This window comes from Limanda limanda, chromosome 12 (genome assembly GCF_963576545.1).
Source record: "Limanda limanda chromosome 12, fLimLim1.1, whole genome shotgun sequence".
NCBI lineage: Eukaryota > Metazoa > Chordata > Actinopteri > Pleuronectiformes > Pleuronectidae > Limanda > Limanda limanda.
The window spans coordinates 6,762,497-6,781,469 of NC_083647.1; the positions used below are offsets into that span (position 1 = coordinate 6,762,497).

An 18,973-nucleotide genomic window follows, 5' to 3' on the forward strand; every position below is an offset into this window, starting at 1 on the left:
CAGCACACTAGTTCCAACTGGTATACATAAATGCAAACAAACACATTGACTTTCAGTTCAAATTTGCAAGGATTACACCACTCACCAGATATGACACAATGATCATCAGTGACTGCTGATATCCTTGCGCTTTTAAACAACTATTTACATAATGTCAATCTACACGTTGTACACTGTGAACGGACGTATGGGCAACAGATGCGATCATAAAAACGTGTGTCTTCTTGGCTGTTTCATAATCTGTAACAAATTCTGTGCCCAAAATATGTGAAAGAACTCTGCTCAAAACCAAATGTGTCAGTGGTGAGGCCAGCATAACGGTATGTTTGGCAATATTTTCAAAAACTGATTACATGCATTTGCTTACTTTACAAACTGACAGAAACTCACATAGCCGCAAGTTTCAGAGCTGTCTCCTCACATTTTTCCGACATCGGACATTATGGCAGTATTCATGCTCGCAGAAATACACTTGGCCCACTGACGAGCTAAGCACTTGTGAGTGCTGCCAAATGTGGATGAGAGATAGCCTTTAATTTCACAGAGAGGCGCAATATCTGGATCTGTCATCCTATCCCCCCCCCCTCCTGCATGTGCAAAGTGACTACTTAACTGATGACTCACCGAATGACCACAGATATGGCTTTTACAGCCCATTCATTCTCATTTTGAGTTTTTTCAAAGCAATAATATCCTGAATATATATATTGATATCCTCCTTTGAAATTGCTGAGTATGGGTCCATTTAGCATTTGATTACACCATTGCACAATTCAATCAAAGTAACTAGAAGAGCTATCAAAAGCAGACACCATTAAACTATTTCCCGCACAGTTTGCATTTTCTCCTGGTCTGTGTGTGTCAAAAGGTATTCTTGGTTGCCCCCCTAATATTGTGATGGAGAGCTGTTTATGAGGAGCAGGTCATGGTAAACATGCTCTCTGGTTAAACGTTTGTATTAATATTTGATTTGTCCCCAAGCACAGAATCATGACTGGAAACACTGTTTGAAATCAAATCAGATGCTCACTGTGAGACTGGGACATCCCAGAAAGAAGAATTTGTGCCTATTTCAGGTTTCTTTTTCCGTAAAGCTTACTTTTGGCATCAGGCTACCTTAAACACTGTATGTATATATATTAGGGCTATAATAAGATATGACTCACAATTGGGTGTAAAACATGCAATCCAGTTATGCAGCTTTAATGAGTTGTGTTAAGTGGTTTGTTTCATGATTCAATCAGAGACAGCTTTAGACAATGAAAAATATCTCCATACATAATGTTATATATTCATCTTTATATTATGTGTGAGCTAGGGACTCCACTCCTAGTGTTTAATTCATAAGAAGTGGTGATTAGTTTTTCTATTTAGTTGAATAACAATACAATAATTTATTAGGGGCAGGGTTATTTCAGCTGGTTTCAGCAGCATAAATCATAAAATACTTTACAACACTCCAGATCTCAAGAAATGCAGAAATTGAATTGGACACCTAGTCACATTTTTGTAACTGCATAAATACTTAAAACTGAATTTTCTACAGTCAGTTAAGTAGTTTCCATGAGCTGTCAGATACTATTTCAAGCTTCAATTTCTTATTTCTCAAATCAACACATTGAATTGCTTGTAATCCCATCTGAATGTATCAGTGATATAACCCAATATTGATTGTAATCATCACATCTATTGCTCAACAACTCAATGCTCTAGTTCAACAGGCTCACAGCCTTATTGAAATGTTTTATATTATACTCACAGCAAATTAGATGTCTCACAGAATCTTGAAGGAAAACAAATAATCCGTCAGTGACAACTCAACCCTTCCTGTGTGCTCTCAGCAAGGTGTTGCCGAAACAGTCTACGGGTGTTAAATTGCTCAGTGTAAGTCGACCCTAAATAGATCAACAGAAGCGTTATTGAATATAGTTACTATGTTTACAGGATATACAACAGAAAAAGATTGCAGCTCACTGCAATGCTGGATCCAGTGTTTCTCAGCTGTGATACTGTCAGTTTCTGAGCCTCTGTGAGACATAAAATGTGGTAAATGATGCTTTTAATCACTGCTAATCAAAGCTGGTGCCATAAGTATTATTTAATGTGGGGAAGAAAAACTGTTTCACAGGGAGTGACGCACATGCACTGACATGGACGCACTCGGACACATTATTATACACATGCAGTGTGTAAACTTTACTTGTGCAGAAAATGATTCAGTCTTTTGCTCCTCATCATTAAGAGGAAGGGGAATAAGCAGAGTACACTGATTTATCATCCCTGTGTAGACTATTCATTTATATATATATATATATTTACCTGGTATCTCTATTCCAAATTACACCGACTTGATGTCTCATATTAATCCAATTATCCAATACACATCATTATTCAAAGCGTAGGGTGCTTTGTGCAAGATCTGCAGTCATTGTGAGAAGATTGTGATTGCAAATAAAGGTAAGGAAACTGCACTTTTGGGGGTGTGCTATTGTTGTTAAGATTATAATAGAAGTGATCATTTTAAACATATATCTCTTTGTCTGAGTTCTGCAGCTCAGGTTGCCTGTACGTAAAATGGCACATCATTGCTATCTGTTAAATATCCCAGAGATGGTGGACATTGATGCCTCCGATACGATGCAATGAAGCTGTAAAGCATCATGGGGGTCTGCATATTCCTCACAATTGTATCTACATATAACATCTAAATAGAATAGACAATAGATCACTGTAAACAAGGCCTGTAAATGATGCACCGTATTCATTAAATGTGCTTGGGTGCATTAAAGGGAATTAATTAATTCTAAAATCACTGGTCAATCTTAGCCCTTTAAGTAAAGCAGAGCATTGGAGACCGGTGCCAGTCGTTCGGACTGTGTTACTAAGGACATGTGATTGTTTAATGAGCCTATCGCCACACTTCGGCCCTGACCTCATTCATCAAACAGAGCAGAGATTGAGCGATGTGTCGCGTTACACAGCCCAAGGTCCTTGAGATGCCAGCCAACTGCAGCCATCTTCATTTTGTGTATAAATTAACCAGTCAATTCGCAGTAGTGCACAACTATGTGAAGAAGCTGGGTGTGTTTTTCATGCAGATAAAATTACATTTTACGATTTGTGGATGGAGAGTAAACATTGTGCTGACAAATGTCCCTGTGTAATTCCTCAACTGAGATGATGAATATGTTTATTTCCTGATTACAATGAGTTTGTGTCTGGGTGATTTAATTTATGTATCCATTCGACTTTTTATTGCGTAGACATTCCTGGAGAATTCATTTCCTCTCAAAGGAGGCTGGACCTGTCCTTTCAAATATATACAGATGAACAGATGAGTGACAGGTGAATTTTGACAAACAGCAGCAGGTATGAGAGATGTTGTAAAGTAATCATCTACAACATCAAAGTCAGATTGAATTGCTGAGGAAAACATTTTTGGAATTGCTTATTTAATTACTTGTTTTCCTATACCCAATATGAGTTGATGTTGTGCTTTCATCCTGCTAAGCAATTATATGTGTACTGTTTTCCCTGGGCTTGAGATAAGGGGTGTTTTGGCTGTGAATTGTTGGCTAATCATTAGCCAGTGAATTGTTGGCTAATCAGCGTCTTTAAGCTCAACTGCACCATTTTCTTATTCTAGATTAAGGGATTAAAGTCAAATGTCCGACTCATCATTCCATGCAAACTTTTTCCTTCACTTTATCCTTAGCCTGCACTCTATCAACACTATAAAGGCAGCATGCTGGCAGGGGGTCGAGATAATTTCTTCATAACAGACCCTCTAAGGCCTTCAAAATATTGAAGGAACTGCTGAAAAAGCCCAAACCATAAGACGCCCTTTGACTTACAGTATGTTAAAAGATGTTCAAAATCATTAAAACAGTTGGAGACTTCCCGACTATTTCAGTCAATAACAACTTAGAGTCTCCTTAGTAGCAACAGAAAAACTGCCTGCAAATTCCATTAATGTTTGAATTGAATTTCCATCCAAAACAGATGTCCTTGTCTGAAATGAATTTTTTTGTTTTTAATTGGTGCCTCAATCCAGAGCGTCTTTAAACAAATTAAATACTACAGAAGCATCTGTGACTTAGTGAATTCAGCAGTATACGCAGTAATTGACTGCCACCTGGAGAAGAGCTTGTGCCACAGTTTTTTGAAAAATATTTCCATCTTTGAGTTTGTTTGTTGGATCTTTATCACATAAACAATGATGCAGCTTAGATTCAATCAAGAATGAGCAGATATTTCGACGAATAATCTTTTTTTCTTTTTTATTCCTGATAAAGTATCAATATCCAATAATAACTAGTTTACTCTTGAATGGAAAACTCAATGTGTGAAGCTAAAACTGTGACATTAATGGCACCTTTGTATTTGAAGATTGTAAGAAAGACATTGAGAAATGGTGAAAACATATTTTCTGTGGTGGTACTTTGATTTTTGGTGACTTTTAGTTGTGATAACATTAGGCCTTTATTCTGGAATCTGAAATCTTATTGACATCCAGTGTATGAATAATGAAAGATATTAAAAACTATTTGAATGTGCATTTTTTTGGGTTGTTGTTGAAACTAGTTACTCAAGCGTACAAGTGCTAATTGGACGTTGATTTAAACCTCCTCCACAACATTAACAGGCTGTGGGAATGAAAAAATGTGCAGACTGGTGGGGTTGGTAGGGCTGAATGATGCGACTCTAGGAGGATTCCATATTTAAGCACCTACACCGCTGCTCTATCTTTTATACCTCCTGCCATTGCAAATATGTTTTATCCCACCGCTGTGTCTCATTACACAAAAACAGCACTACCAGCTGAGTGAGGCAGATGTTCTATTGTACAGCACGGCAACTCCTCAAGTGGCTAGCATCCATCTGAGTGCCTGTGTTACAGCTGGCAGCCACAGCTGAACCAGGACGATCCATCTAGTTCAGTAAAAAGGTCTGGACTGAGAAGAGGTGAAGATGGCGCATAGGAAAGGTTTCACTAAACTGCCCAGCTGCTACCCCCTAAGGGAAGAAAACGGTGTAGCTGTAGGTTGAAGAGATTTCGGGTCGGGAGGCTTTGACATTACTGCCAAACAGTAGCAATGAAGTCTGGTTACCTGCACTGAAATGCAAAAAAGGATCTTATCACACCCTGTAGCCCCAGCAGCTAAAGACTGCTGAGGGAAGAGGAGAAGCAGGAGGGAGGGCGAGTGTGGGGGCAGCTGGTGGCAAGTGTCCAGTCAGTCTGTTTTGGCTTTTATGGTAGGTAATAAATGCCAGCGGACAGCAGATGCTGTTGGGACAGCTGAGATCTATCACTGCAGCCTAAAGCCATGTTCACCGCGCTAGGTTGTTGTGACCCGTCCTCTTCCAAATCTTTTTCTTTGTGTCCTCTGAAGCTCTCCTCTGGAACATAATGCCGCACCATCCAAACTCGTAAAGCCCCTGTAATATGGAAAACTGCTGATTTACATCCAGCACATGTATGGCTCTCTAAGCTTTGAATAGTTGTGCTGGATGAGAAACAGTCTTTTAGGATTAATAATAAGTTGGTAGATGTAGTTTGAAATGGCACGAGTAGCTCTCTCTATCAGATCAAAGCCATTAACCATTATTTTTAATAAATAAAAGAATCTCCGTATTACAACGCTTTTAAACCCATTCACTGATATTGTCCTTTCTATTTTATTATGATTATAGTTAAAATATAATGATTCAATATTTTTTAATAATTATCTTAAAAATAAAAAAATGTCAGCATTATCCAGATTTTTTATGTATATATAATATATATATGATGATGTTGTGCATGTTTTTTCCTATTGTATTGCTTAAGTTTCTGTCTGTGTATCTACAGTTGTACATTGCAACATTAGATTAAAAATGCATAAAAAAGCTTCTTATAAATATACACACACCAACAATAATTAGAACGATAAAGAATAAGAACATTAGTTCTCAACATTGGGTCTACCAGTCAACAAGTTTGTGGTAATCACTGTGCTTTTAGTCATGCTTTTAGAGCATTTGTATTCATCTGGCTTTAACTAACCAGATGTGATCCTTCCTGCTCCAGCTACATCAAGCTCGGTTCACTAGAGAACAAACTCATCCTCTGGTTGGCAAACATGCTAGAGGTCAGAGCTCTCATTGAATGAAATAATAGAAAAATGTAGTCGGCTGTGTGCATGACTGATTGATTCACTCAAAAACAGTCGGGTGATCAGTTGTCTAATTGACACCAATCACGGCCATGGTCCACTGCAGGCTGTCACAGAGGCAGCTGGAGCACGGTCGCAGGCATTCACAGACAAGAATGTCTTTCATAAACAGTTGGGTGACAGTTTGGTGCATGCGGGACTTTGAATCATTATTTACAGGATGACCTGCCACCCTCCAAGAGGTTAGAAAGCAGGAGAGAGAAAATAATTATGCTGGAGCTGCTGCCTCCAAATGACGTGACACAGATGCTCATACCGAGGGCTCTGCTCGTCCGATTTCACTTCTTTTAACACGTCAGCCATGCCAGCTTGAGACTCCATTGGCCTTTTCCCTCCACTGCACAACATAGACAACTTTTATCTTCTATTCACTGATGAGTCACAATCTATCCATTAGCTGGGTTTTGGATAGAGTGCTTGTGAAGCTGAAGTTGTGTCCATCCTTCAAATTATATTTATACAAAGATTTGTGCACAGCTACTTGTCTATTTTGGTCTTTGAAGCTGGAGTTGTTTGTTGTTGATATGGAGCAGAAAAGGACTTGGACTGAAGACTAAAGTCATGTTTTCTTCCTTATCAAAAATGTATGGGTCCCCTAAGAGCCTGTTTTTGAATGTATGATTTAAACATTTTAAGCTCATGGAAGATAATGCCAAAACATAGCAGCCTGATGACTTGCAAGATATGGCTGAACTAAGTCTGAACCAGAAATTGATTAATGTGAATAAAGGGCAAACCTCATAAACTGGTGGTTCAGATTATTCAACTGTGACTCAATAATGTCAAGTCTGTTCTTAGCATGAATATGGCTTTTACAAATTAGATAAATGATTATGTCAAGGATTTTATTTGTCAGGATCGATGGTGACAGGGTATTAATCTTAAATAACAGTGAATCCAAGGCACTATTTAAAGTTGATTAATTTGCAATCTGTTCTTGCGTCAAGTTATTGAGGGCTGAATACTTAAATTATTATCATACAGTATTATCAATATTATCAATACAGTAAACGGTTTCATGATTTCTTTCAAATGGATTCTTCGATTTCTTTGATTTAAAAAAATAAATAAAATTATGTTTAATAATTTGCCATTGCTTTGTAAAACTCCAGGAACAATTTTGGAAATAATTAATTAATCATTTAATTTAATTAATCATCCACATTAACTATAGGTAAAGTAATCAATCCTCTTCAAATACTGATGACTTCTGTCCTTATATTTCCACCTTCACAGTTTTAAAATAATATCAATGTATTTAACAACATGACACTGAAGTAAAGTGGGGTCGGAGAGTCTGAGACCACACTCTATTCATCATAGAGATGTCCTTGTCCAGTTTATATTTGATTTGATTCTAAATCATTTAAAAATTGAATATGCTGTAAAGAGATTCATTTATCTTTTTTTTTTTCAAAAACATGTTTAGAAATTTGTTAGATGAACAGGAACCCATTTTTTTGACGGTTGCATGGTTGATGGCAGAGGACAGGTGCCATTGTCATTTGGAAGCAAAGGATTTTTGAGGAGAGAGGTGTCAGGGCCTGTCCATTTGTCTGAGCTGGGCTGACAGTGTCCAACTCACCTGACAGCGGCGGGGCGTTGTGTAGGAAGCTCAGGTCATCTTCTGCCACCCAGGAGAAGTTCCAGTACCCTCTAGGAATGCCAGCAGCAGTCCTGCCTGCCAAACCTTCACCTGTAAAAAAACATTATTAAAATGTTTAGGGATTCAATTAAATAAAGGTTACTCTGTGCTGTGTTTGTTGGGGTTGACTGGTTGCTGCTGTGTCAGCCTCCAAGCTGAGGTTCCATTTATGTGTTAGTCCAAATCACTTCAACTGTAGCTGCCCTTATGGCCCTGTTACTGTTGTCTCATCTGACAGCTTGAAACCACTCATCACTCATACACTGCAAAGCCCAGCCCACTGCAGGTTTTGCACCAAAACCTCTTTCACACAAAAGCAGCAGGTGTACGCAAGTTTTTTGGCTGACTCTATTCCCATTGGCCTTGGAGTACTTCTACCCCCCTGGCATATTGTACAATACAAAGAAGAAAATAAAGGATGTTGCGCGTTGTCCCCAAGAAAAAGAAAAGTACAGTCACATTCATGGCTATTTATGCAGCAAGTCATATTTATCTGTTTCTACAGCGCTTGAATAAAGAGGAAGAAGAAATTATCACTTTCACTTGGGTGTCATGTTCCCATCACTGTGGAGTAATTTGACCCAGGATTGATTGCTGTTTGTGTCCAAAAGCCAGATATTAGTGGGTGTTTTGCTTTTTGATCAGTGTGAAACAGGTCTAACAGAAACCCTTTGAAAAGCTTGGATTTGAATCTTAATGAAGAGTGACAGAGTGGTCGTCCATCTGTGATATAATAATATGGGAAAACTGTGAGGTTTAAGACAAAGAAGGATAAACTTTTTAAAGTGCCGTAAGTTGAAGTCAATGAAGTATCTCCAGCATTAGTAGATTGATACCTTTAGACCTTGTACGGTGACACAATGAGTCATAGTTTCAAAAGTCCAAAAGGCCACATGAATTGGTTATGGGGTATTGGCTCGAAACTCACCTTCTGAACTTAAAGACCAATTATCACAAGATCGAATACAGGTCTGATGTAAAATAGATGCAACAACTTTCTCTTATACTCTCTTGCATCCCAAACTTTCCCACCTTTCCAAACACACACACACCCACACAGTATCTATCTCACCTTGTCCTTAGTCTATAGATAATTAGCCCAAAGTCACAGACTAATACACCACTGCCTACGAAGGAGAGTCCTGCATAAATCCTAAAGTCATTTCAAATGAGCCTTAAAGAGCGATTGATCGTAAACGTTGCCTTTCGCTACTAAACAGAACACGTTGTAGTTTCTGCCAAAGAAGACACACATGGTATTTAAGGTTTATTCTTCCTCCGCATGACTTCCACTGACATATACAGCAGATGAACGGCAGATGATTTTTTTCTATTATTTTCAAGGGCCCATATCTGAATTATGTACAACAAATGCTTATTTTAAAAACCAAGTATTAGCATATTATAGATGAATATATTTTAGTGGTTATTCATCATGCTAAACCCTCTGCTACTAACTGACTTCTGGGTCTCTTATGCAAGGCACTACATTTACATACAGTGTCCACTGTATATGTTTAAGGGCATGGGTGATCATTATGTGTTAGCATGGACTATTTCAATGTGGCAGATACAAAGGCTGATCAAATTATTCAAAAAGTCCTGGATATCAGCAGATACCCAACATTAAAAGACTCAGATCAGATCAGACTAGAAAAGATGATTTAGTCGTCACAAATAAATAAAGTTTTAATCATAAATGGTGAGCTTTTTGCATTTCAAATCATTGTGCTTGTAACTGTCTCCCTGTATCTCTTTAACAAGTAAGAAACGTGTTATTTATTAAATGTTCAATGCGCTGAGGAAGTCCCTGATGTGCTGCTCAATTTTTCGATTTTGTAGCACATGTGCTCCCTGGGAAAGAGTAAGCGCCAAGCCCTGTCACGCAGTGTCATGTCGCTTCTCAGCCCTGCTGTCTGCTGTGTGTGTATGTGTGAATGTTTGTAAGTATATATGTGTGCGTGCTTGTGTGTAGGAGCTTGTGTGTATGAGAGATGGGAATTACTTGAAAGGGGTCTTATGGCTCTGTTCAGTTAGTTCTTATGGCTGGAGGCCAGCCCCATCAAGATGAACGTCTGTTCCTGATTCGACTGAGTGATGCCGTTACACCATTCCACCATTTTTAAGAAATAAGATTAAGATTATTTGTTGACCCCGTTTTAAAAGATATCTTTCATTTGCAAGTATTGCTCTGTGCTTAATTGACAAATGCATCCAAATGTTTCTCCATTTTGGCATTTGGTACTTAGTACAAAAACAACAACCTCTTTTGACTGAATGGTTCTCACTTTCCAAACAAAGGGGAGAGGATTTAGGCAGGCAGGGACATTTTAGGCACAACAAAAAAGAAACAGCTCAAGGTCGACTCGGTTCCCTTTGTTTGAACCAAATCGCCATTGAAATAAATCGGATCATTTGAATGTAACATCAGTAGTGATGAGTCCCAAACACTTACACAGAGTGCAGAACAAGGATCTGGTCTCTTTAAGTACCAATTAAAAGATCCCTGCCCCTAAAATACAGAACCCAGTTTAGAGGGAATCAGTCACTTGCACCAGAACAGCCAAATAACGTGATAATGATGAAGCCCTATCATGGCCAATTTACCACAGCAGAAATATCTGTGTAAGATGTCAACACAAATACACACAACTGAAACCTGTCAGTTTAATGTTACTGATACAATTAGGAGTGGGCAATATATCAAATATACTTGATGTAGCGTGGCTTTTAACACATGCGATGTATAAGATTACTGTATCGGTTCTCTTGAACCTCTCACACCAGACTGCTCACTCCAAAATATAAAGATATATATCGTGTATCGAGATATAGCCTAAAATATTAGCGATATTTGTTTTAGGCCATATCGCCCAGCCCTACTCACAATGCTCTTGTCCTTCTACATGTATCAAACTACAAGACGCCAGAGGGAGCAACCAGACAGCATTTCACTGAATTGTTTAAATGTTCAATATAAAATCATTTAACCTGTAACCTTTAGAAAAGGATGTCTCTCTGCAGTCATTGAAAACCTTTACGGATAGGCTCAGAACAGGATGGAGAAAGGGTCAAGCACAATGTCAGTGAGTTTTATTACGAAGTGGTTGAATATCGTGACATCAAATCCCCATGTCGCAGGTAAAATGAAAAAGAAGGACTTGACCAAAAATAGCTGAGGATAAGATGAAAGATTTATCACAGAGCCAAGACACAAGTGCCCAGGAATGAAAAATAAAAATAACCTGTAAAACTGAAGCACAAGAAAATTAATCTATGTTAAACTATTAATTACTTCTTGCTCCAGCCTAAAAGTGAGCCTAGTTTAATTAGATTTTTGGAAGGACAGAGCCAATGAAATCAGGAAAGTGCCCTTGGGGTCCCAATGACAGGTTTGAGTGGAAAAAATTGGTCAAGACTTTGGTGAGCCTATGTTATTTTAAATGTGTACACCAGTGCATGCTAATTCCCCTTCTTTTCCCGAATTATGGCCATGTATGAAGAGTGTAGTCTATACAAAGGAGCTTGTTGGATGCTGTTTAAGCTGGCAGGCTGATGTGAGAGCTCAAGAGAATATTTGGGTTGAACACTGGCATGGTAAAATACTCTTTTTCATAAATTATTAATAATCCCTTGATAAACCTAAGAAAATATCTCTATTTATGTCATACTCACCAACGAATACAAACTTGCTTGTGACAAGAATAGCAACAATAAAACCAGGGTGAAAAAAGTTATTATTTGTTGGTGCTGAAAATTAAATTGATTTGAGAATACCAAACACTCAATTATGTTTCTAACAGCCAATTAGTTTTTATTCAGAGTGACAGTATGATTATTGAGGTGGGTTTTTTACTGGCCAGTATTTATTATTAGGGTGGTTACAACTCCTGCACCTCCCCATAAATGATGGCCTAGCTAGAGCTGTCTGGCTGACTTATAGCTATTGGAAGATGTGGCTAGCTTTCTGACTGAGTGACAACTGAGGATGGAGAAGTTGGCTGCCTGAGTCACTTTCAGAGGAGAGGTATTTGTGGCTGTTTATGGGGCAGGTTGGCAATATGCCCTCATATAAGGTGACTTTTCCCTGTACTCTATGAATAGGTCAAGAATGCCTGAGGCAGGGATTGTAGTAGCACGGCTAGCAGTTCCCAAAATTATTTTCTCTTTTCTTGTTTTTTTTTTTTTTTTATATGTCAATAACTGGTATTGTGCCAGTAGTTGTGCAGACACTGTACTACTGCAATAAACAGAGCGCTGACTCTAAACACAACACTATGATCCATGTTCCAAACCTCATGTTTGAAAACAAGCTCTCAAATCAAAAAAATGTGTCTCTTATAATTGTATTAGCTCAGTCTAACAGGATAGGAGGAGGAGATCACAGTTGCATTGACCTCGCAGCAGAACTATTTCTGCATTCAGAAAGGAGCTAGTTCCCTGGATTTCATCCAGACATACTATGTTGGATAGGTCCAACTGAAAGAAGACACAAGGGTAAGATACAAAACATGTTCGGGTGATTAACTATCCTCTGTGGCTGGCCTGGAAACACATCAGAGGGACCCTCAAGAGTTAGAGGAAGCTGCTGAGAAGGAAAACAACTAAGGTTCTTTATCACACTGCTGAGTTAGCTATGTTTAGTCCTCCACTCACATGTGAAGAAATAAAGGTCATGGAGAAAGCAGATGTAAAATATAGCTGACACAGACTTACATCTATAAGCACATAATGATGTGTTACAGCTACACCAAAAAATGACAGTTTTTATTTATTTTGCAAGAAAAAAAGCAACATTCATATTTGTTTAGGAATAGTGATATATAAATCAACTCACCACAATAAGTCCTCATATTTTAGTAGAATTGTATCTGTGATGGTACCAAATTCTGTTTCCAAGACAAGTAATAGAAAACTAGTTTGTCACTCAGAGCACATGTCTCCCCTAAAGCCCAACAGTCCCCTTCAATTGAATCAAATCACACACAACCATATGCATAATCCTGTTCATCTAGATTCTAGATCAATGAATATTCCCTGAGGAATCTGTGAAAATGTCAAACAAAACTCCCTATCTCACAATGATAAACAAAGGGATACAAAATTCCTCCTTCAAAAGTTAATGGATTCTTCCTCAGCCCATGCACCACCCTTACAGCAGGCTTCTCACTGCAAGGATGTTACATTTAGTCTTTATCGTTTACAGTATGAGGATCTCTGAAACTGAAACTGCTTGTCAATTAAAACTACTGAACTAAATAGATTATCTAGTCTATTAAAATTAACTCTTTTTTTTCAATGTTCTGATATTTTACAGACAAAACAAGTAGTTGTTTGTTAGATAAATTTGTGGCAGGGAAAATGATTAATGAAGGTCATAATTTGATGAAGCCCTGTAGTCATGTCTGACTGTGGTAATGAATGTGACGCAAAAAAAAAGCTAATTAGATTCTTTGAAATGTTTCCAACCAAAAGCCCTATCAGGATATCGTTTACATATGTTGAGCAAATTAGGGTTTCTATTTTCTGGAATGCAACATGTTGACAACTTAGTAATACTGTTTGATGGGTTGTGACTATTGCATAAAACACAACACAACATGTTTGGCAATGAATGAAAGTTAAATAACTTAGAACCAATGCATACATATGGAGGGTCCAAGCAACACCATATCTACCCAGCCATTCTAGACTCCGCTCAGAAGGTTGGTAAATGGTTGACTTACTAACATCTTCAAGGTACAAAACGATTTGAAACACTGGGTTTAGTTATGAGCCATGTTCAACCCATAAATGTAGATTTTTGTATAAATGTCTTAAATATAATATTCAAACCTGCATTGATGTAATTCACCAAAAAACGGTCAGACCCTTTAGTTTACAGCTCCAAAATCACATTTAATCTTGCTCTTTCTCTTTTAACTTTTAAATCCAACCATTAACATGTCCACACAACCCTGAAGAAATATGTTAGTTTCTCGCAGATTTCAATAATTTAGCATTTTATTTCATTTGTGTCCCACTGAAAATCCTATCTGTAATAAGCTTTTTAAAAATCTACTCAAGAAAAACATACAGTATCCCCTTGTCAACAAAGTCAGTAATTCATGTACGATTCACCACAGCAGAGGAAAGTTAACTCAGTTAAGCGAACAGTCTAATTCTGTTCCACCCACTCTCTGAAATCCTTCAGATGTCAAGTGGATTAGTCAATGATGCTTGACTCAAGCTGTCACTTTAACATGGCTATGCATGAACATACTCCACACCTCCCTGAGTCCTCTACACCCCGCTCGTTTTGGATTCAAAAGGATAATTTCAAAGAGGGGCATGATCCTTACAAATATACTAAAGCAGAAAGTAGAGACACACGGAGCAAGCTCAGAGTAGAAGAGCTACACTTTTGTCGGTGACAATAGTATACATGATGTATGTGGTGCTTGTGGGGTTAGTTTCATGTCAGCGCAATGATCCAGAAATGTAGCCAATTACCCATGAAGAGACGAAGCAGAGCAAATGCATAGGTCGAGGATCTGTAGCCGTTAAGCCTGGAAACCGATGGTCTGAGCTGAATTCAGAAGGATACGTAAACACCTGCCAGCTGAGGAGACATTTCTAATATGTTGGTCACATACAAAGTATCGAGCACTTACAGCTAATTAGCAGGGAAATGAGGAAAGGCAGTGTTTACACAGCTGGACTTTCATCCTTCTTGGCCTCCACCGTCACAATGGTCCTCTTCTTTTTGGCAATTAATTAAAGATTTACCTTGGGATACATACATTACTGCCTAAATAAATTGATTACCTGTCCGGCCTAGTGACGCGTCATTAAATGCTCGTCAGAGTCTGCCAGCACCACATCAGGCAGCTGAGGCCTTGGAATCGGCTGCTCCCTCTCCGCTACAAAAGACGGCATTGATTTCCATCAGAGGAACCCTCATGTCCACTAAGCACTCCGACTTTCATTAAGACCTTCACAGAATTGCAAACACGTCACTCGCCAGCCCCCTCCCAATAGAAAGCAAGCATAGTCACACACACACACACACACACACACACACACACACACACACACACACACACACACACACACACACACACACACACACACACACACACACACACACACACACACACACACACACACACACACACACACACACACACACACACACACACACACACACTTTTCACCTGATCTTCCAAAAGAACCAGAGGTGAAATCACTTTAACAATCATACAGTTGTGATTGTGGTGACACTAAATAATTCATAAAGGTCTCATCTACATTGATAGAGGTGTCAAAATGTAATGACGACTAGCGACCAACGTTAGACAGGGTTAAACACAGTAGTCAGATTTAAAGCGTTCATGCTAATGTGCCACCCACAACACATGTTGTAGCTTTAAGAGGCTTTCTATGTTTGTCATAAGATGTTGCTACCTTTTTTTTGTGGCATAAATCTTGTCCTGAAAACAAGCAGGGATTTTACTTCAACTGTAGGATGCAGCTTATAAACTCAAAGCGCCGCCCAACCAAAAAAAAACAAGAAAAAGCAGAATAAAGGACACTTATGCACATGTCTCATCAAACTCACTTCACGCTCTAAGAAAGTTGCCATGGAATAAAACATTTTGAAAAAGAAAGAAAACATATCTACATATCTACTAATACCACAAATATCCGTCTGTCTTTTTGTTTTTCTATCTATATGTGGAACGCATACTGTATCTCGTGAACATTCTGTATCTCGTGAACATTCTTGTAATCAGCTTCAATTTGTTTTCAGTCTGTGAAGCAAGTTGAACATATCTTCCGCTACATCCTCGATCAAATAAAGCAGTGGTTGGAAACTAGGTCAAACAGCAGTTCAAAAATCTCTGCCAGATCATTTTGATTATTTAGATTTTTATTCGACCATATCAGATGGAAACAGACTGCTGAGCTCCAATGCGACGCAACATTCATAGAATCACTGCCTCTTCAGCATTTTCTCATCAAATTAAAAGCCCTTTTGTTTTGTTGCTGTAATGCTTTACATTGATCTGAAATACAGAGTTTTTCCTTGAGCTTGTGTCAGAAGATTGTGTTGATTGCTTGACTGAACGCTCAAATAGCCGACAGGCAATGTATGAAAAAATAAGTCAGTTAATTAAATCATTCAAACTTATATCTTAACCAAACACATGAACAATAATTAGGTAAATTCAGTTTAATTTTCTGAAAAACATCAAATTTGTATTGCATTTATAAAGACTGTTTATAAAAGGCTCTGCACACAATGTCTAGCACACACACAATAAAAAGTGTTTTACACCTGAAACTTAACTAGTAATAATAATCAGCCATATAATTATATAAAATATAATCAGCAATACATTTTAAAGCTAAAAAATTTCATTGAGTCTATTGTATTTTTGCTTTTGATGTAGCCCTTATAAATAGACTTCTAATTCAGAAAACCCTGCAATGAACTGAGTTTCATAACATATGATGAAATAAGCGATGCCAAACACCAGCCCCTGAAATACCAACACAAGAATGCCCTCTGACAGCACTTGAGAGGCTCCAGTGGGTAATGTTTTTCCATTTGACATGTGTACCCGGAATTCAGAATGAGATCAAGCACTGTTTTGTCTCTCAAGGCGAAAACCAAATGATTTTATCAAAGAGATGGATCATAAGGCTGCAGTCGGAACCCATTATCCAGGAGAAGAAAGGGCTGCATTGTGACAATGAAGATGTCAACTGGGCCTCACTGATGCTCATTAGAGAAAATGACTTTACTGGTGCACACTGATGCCAATTTTTTCTTTGAAGATCTTCTACACAGTTGAGCTCTGAAACGCACAGCAACACCTGTTAACATAGGAGACAGCCCGGTATTCACAAATAATTTATTATTATGAATCATTCACTGGGGGTTCTCATTTGCAAGGCCCTGCAAAATAGTTTGTGGCACAGGGGGTCTAATTTATTGATGGAAGCTAATATGATAAATTATGTAAACTACCTCTTCATGCATATGTCTGTTGTGCATGGCCCAATATGAACTTATGTATTTACTATTGCAGAAAAACAAAGATTTAGCAGAAAACTGTTATACACGTATGAATGTAGGTTGTAGCAGCACCAACGAGTAAGGGATTATACTCTTTTCCATCCATCACATAATGATAGTGGCTTCTGCATGAACCTTTATCTGTGGTATGTTAATGTGGGTCTACGGCTTCGACAAAGCCTTGGAGCAGAGGTTTCCACTGAGAGACAGATGTGAGCCAAAGATACCAGGAGAAATCAAAGAGACAGGTGAATGCCGGAGCTCTGAAAACAACGGAAAGCAGTTGTGTTCATCCACTAACTTGGCGGCTTGCAAACAGTCAACAGCAGCAGCAGAGGCTGTGAAACCGCTCATGGAGTCAATTAAGGTACTAAGCTACTTCTCAGAGTCATGGATCAAAGGGAGACAGATCTGAACACAGAGGCATGAAACACATATTTTAATTTAGTGTGACTTATCTCTGACGATCTCCAAGGTCCGTTACAAATTAACTTCTACAGATCTAGTACTTTTTCCTCCATAACTTGCCAAGTGAATCAAATTATTTTGTTTTCGACAGAGTCAAAGTAACCCAGCGATAGTTATGTATGTCCATGGTTACACTGCAAACAAGGACTCCAAAGACTAAATTAATGGAAAAGGTCTGGAGAGGAATCCAGTGTAAGACTGTGAGACTCCTGCCTCTTGTTGTTCCCAATGAACAATTTTCATTTTTATAATTTTTTTTACATTCTTCATTTTTCCTTGAGTAAGTATTCAAATACCATGAGAAATATTTTGAACTCGAAGGAAACTCGGAGCGTATACTTCAACCATGGCTGGAGACCTATCTTGCCATGTCTATGTCTTGCCCTTTTGCCAAGATATAGTCCAAGTTGTCGTTTTTGAGGAATCCAACTAAGCAACAAACGGCAATAAAAACATGACCTCCTGTGCGGAGGTAACAAACTCCTACAGCCATGGAACTCACTCCTTTTCAAAAATTATGATTACAGGAGTGCTAATACAGCATACAACATGCATTCATGGACATATTGACAACTTTCTATCTTAGGATATGAATTCATTAGCAGGTTGGATTAAGTTGTTAAATATAGCGTGTTTTTTTTTCACTGTCTCGTCGTCATTAGCGTTTTCTAGCTATCACTCAGCCATAAGTTGCATTTAAAACGAATTTCCAACTTATTTGGACAATTTTTTTTGTCTGTTAAAACAGAATGTGAGATTTTGGGTGCGTCTGAAACAAACAGTATATGAATTACTAATATTTATGGGAAAAAAATAATGTTGTGGACTAATTACAAAACCAAAATGCAAGTGCTCCTCCTACAGAGAAAGTAAAGTACTGAAAAATATAATGGGATCTGTAACAAGGCCTGCTGTTGTTTCATGGACGTGCTTCTTGTTTTAAAAGTCTTGCATAGACCAGAATAATTAAACTTACTAATCATGCCACAGAGCTGTCCTCACAACAGACTCCAAACACCACTAACCTATTCTACCATCTACGCAATAATCATAGAAAAACACTACAGTGACTTTACGGAAGAAAGCCAAAAAAGATGCTCAAAACAAACCTCAGGCTGAAGCATTGTGAGAGGCCCAACATTTGGCCAAGAATCATGAGGATGGAATCAGATAATGGTTGTCATTAAACACTGAGAGGTTTGTTTCCATATATCATGAAAGCACCCAGGCAAGATTTTAATTTACTTTTCAAGCATCATCGTAGAGCTGTGTGCATTGTGCTCCTTCTCCCGCTCTCCTGCATTTGGAATATAATCTTGCATAGTAGGCGTTTTGTCCTTCGCTATGACACCAAATCGTCAGCCTGGACAGTTTAATCTGCTCTCGTCACATAGTCGGACTTAGCTACTGGCTCTGCATGGAGCAGCCATTTTTTATATAGATAGATAAATGGGTTTTATGTCTAGAAAAAAGAGAAAGTGAGACCAGTGGGAACGTTATGTTACCTGTGTATCTTACCATTGTAACAGACTACCCAGCGACCCAAAGGAAAACATGGTGTGTGCGTGAGAGAGAGAGAGC

At 38.3% G+C, this 18,973-nt stretch overlaps 1 protein-coding gene across 1 annotated transcript in view; it reads right to left on the reverse strand.

The window, feature by feature from the left end:
* The window catches only part of alk (ALK receptor tyrosine kinase), a 346,989-nt gene that overhangs the window by 187,904 nt on the left and 140,112 nt on the right, over positions 1-18,973 (reverse strand). The window contains exon 2 of the mRNA XM_061082808.1: positions 7,801-7,911. Coding sequence (XP_060938791.1) covers positions 7,801-7,911 — 111 coding nt within the window. The remainder of the gene's footprint in view (positions 1-7,800; positions 7,912-18,973) is intronic.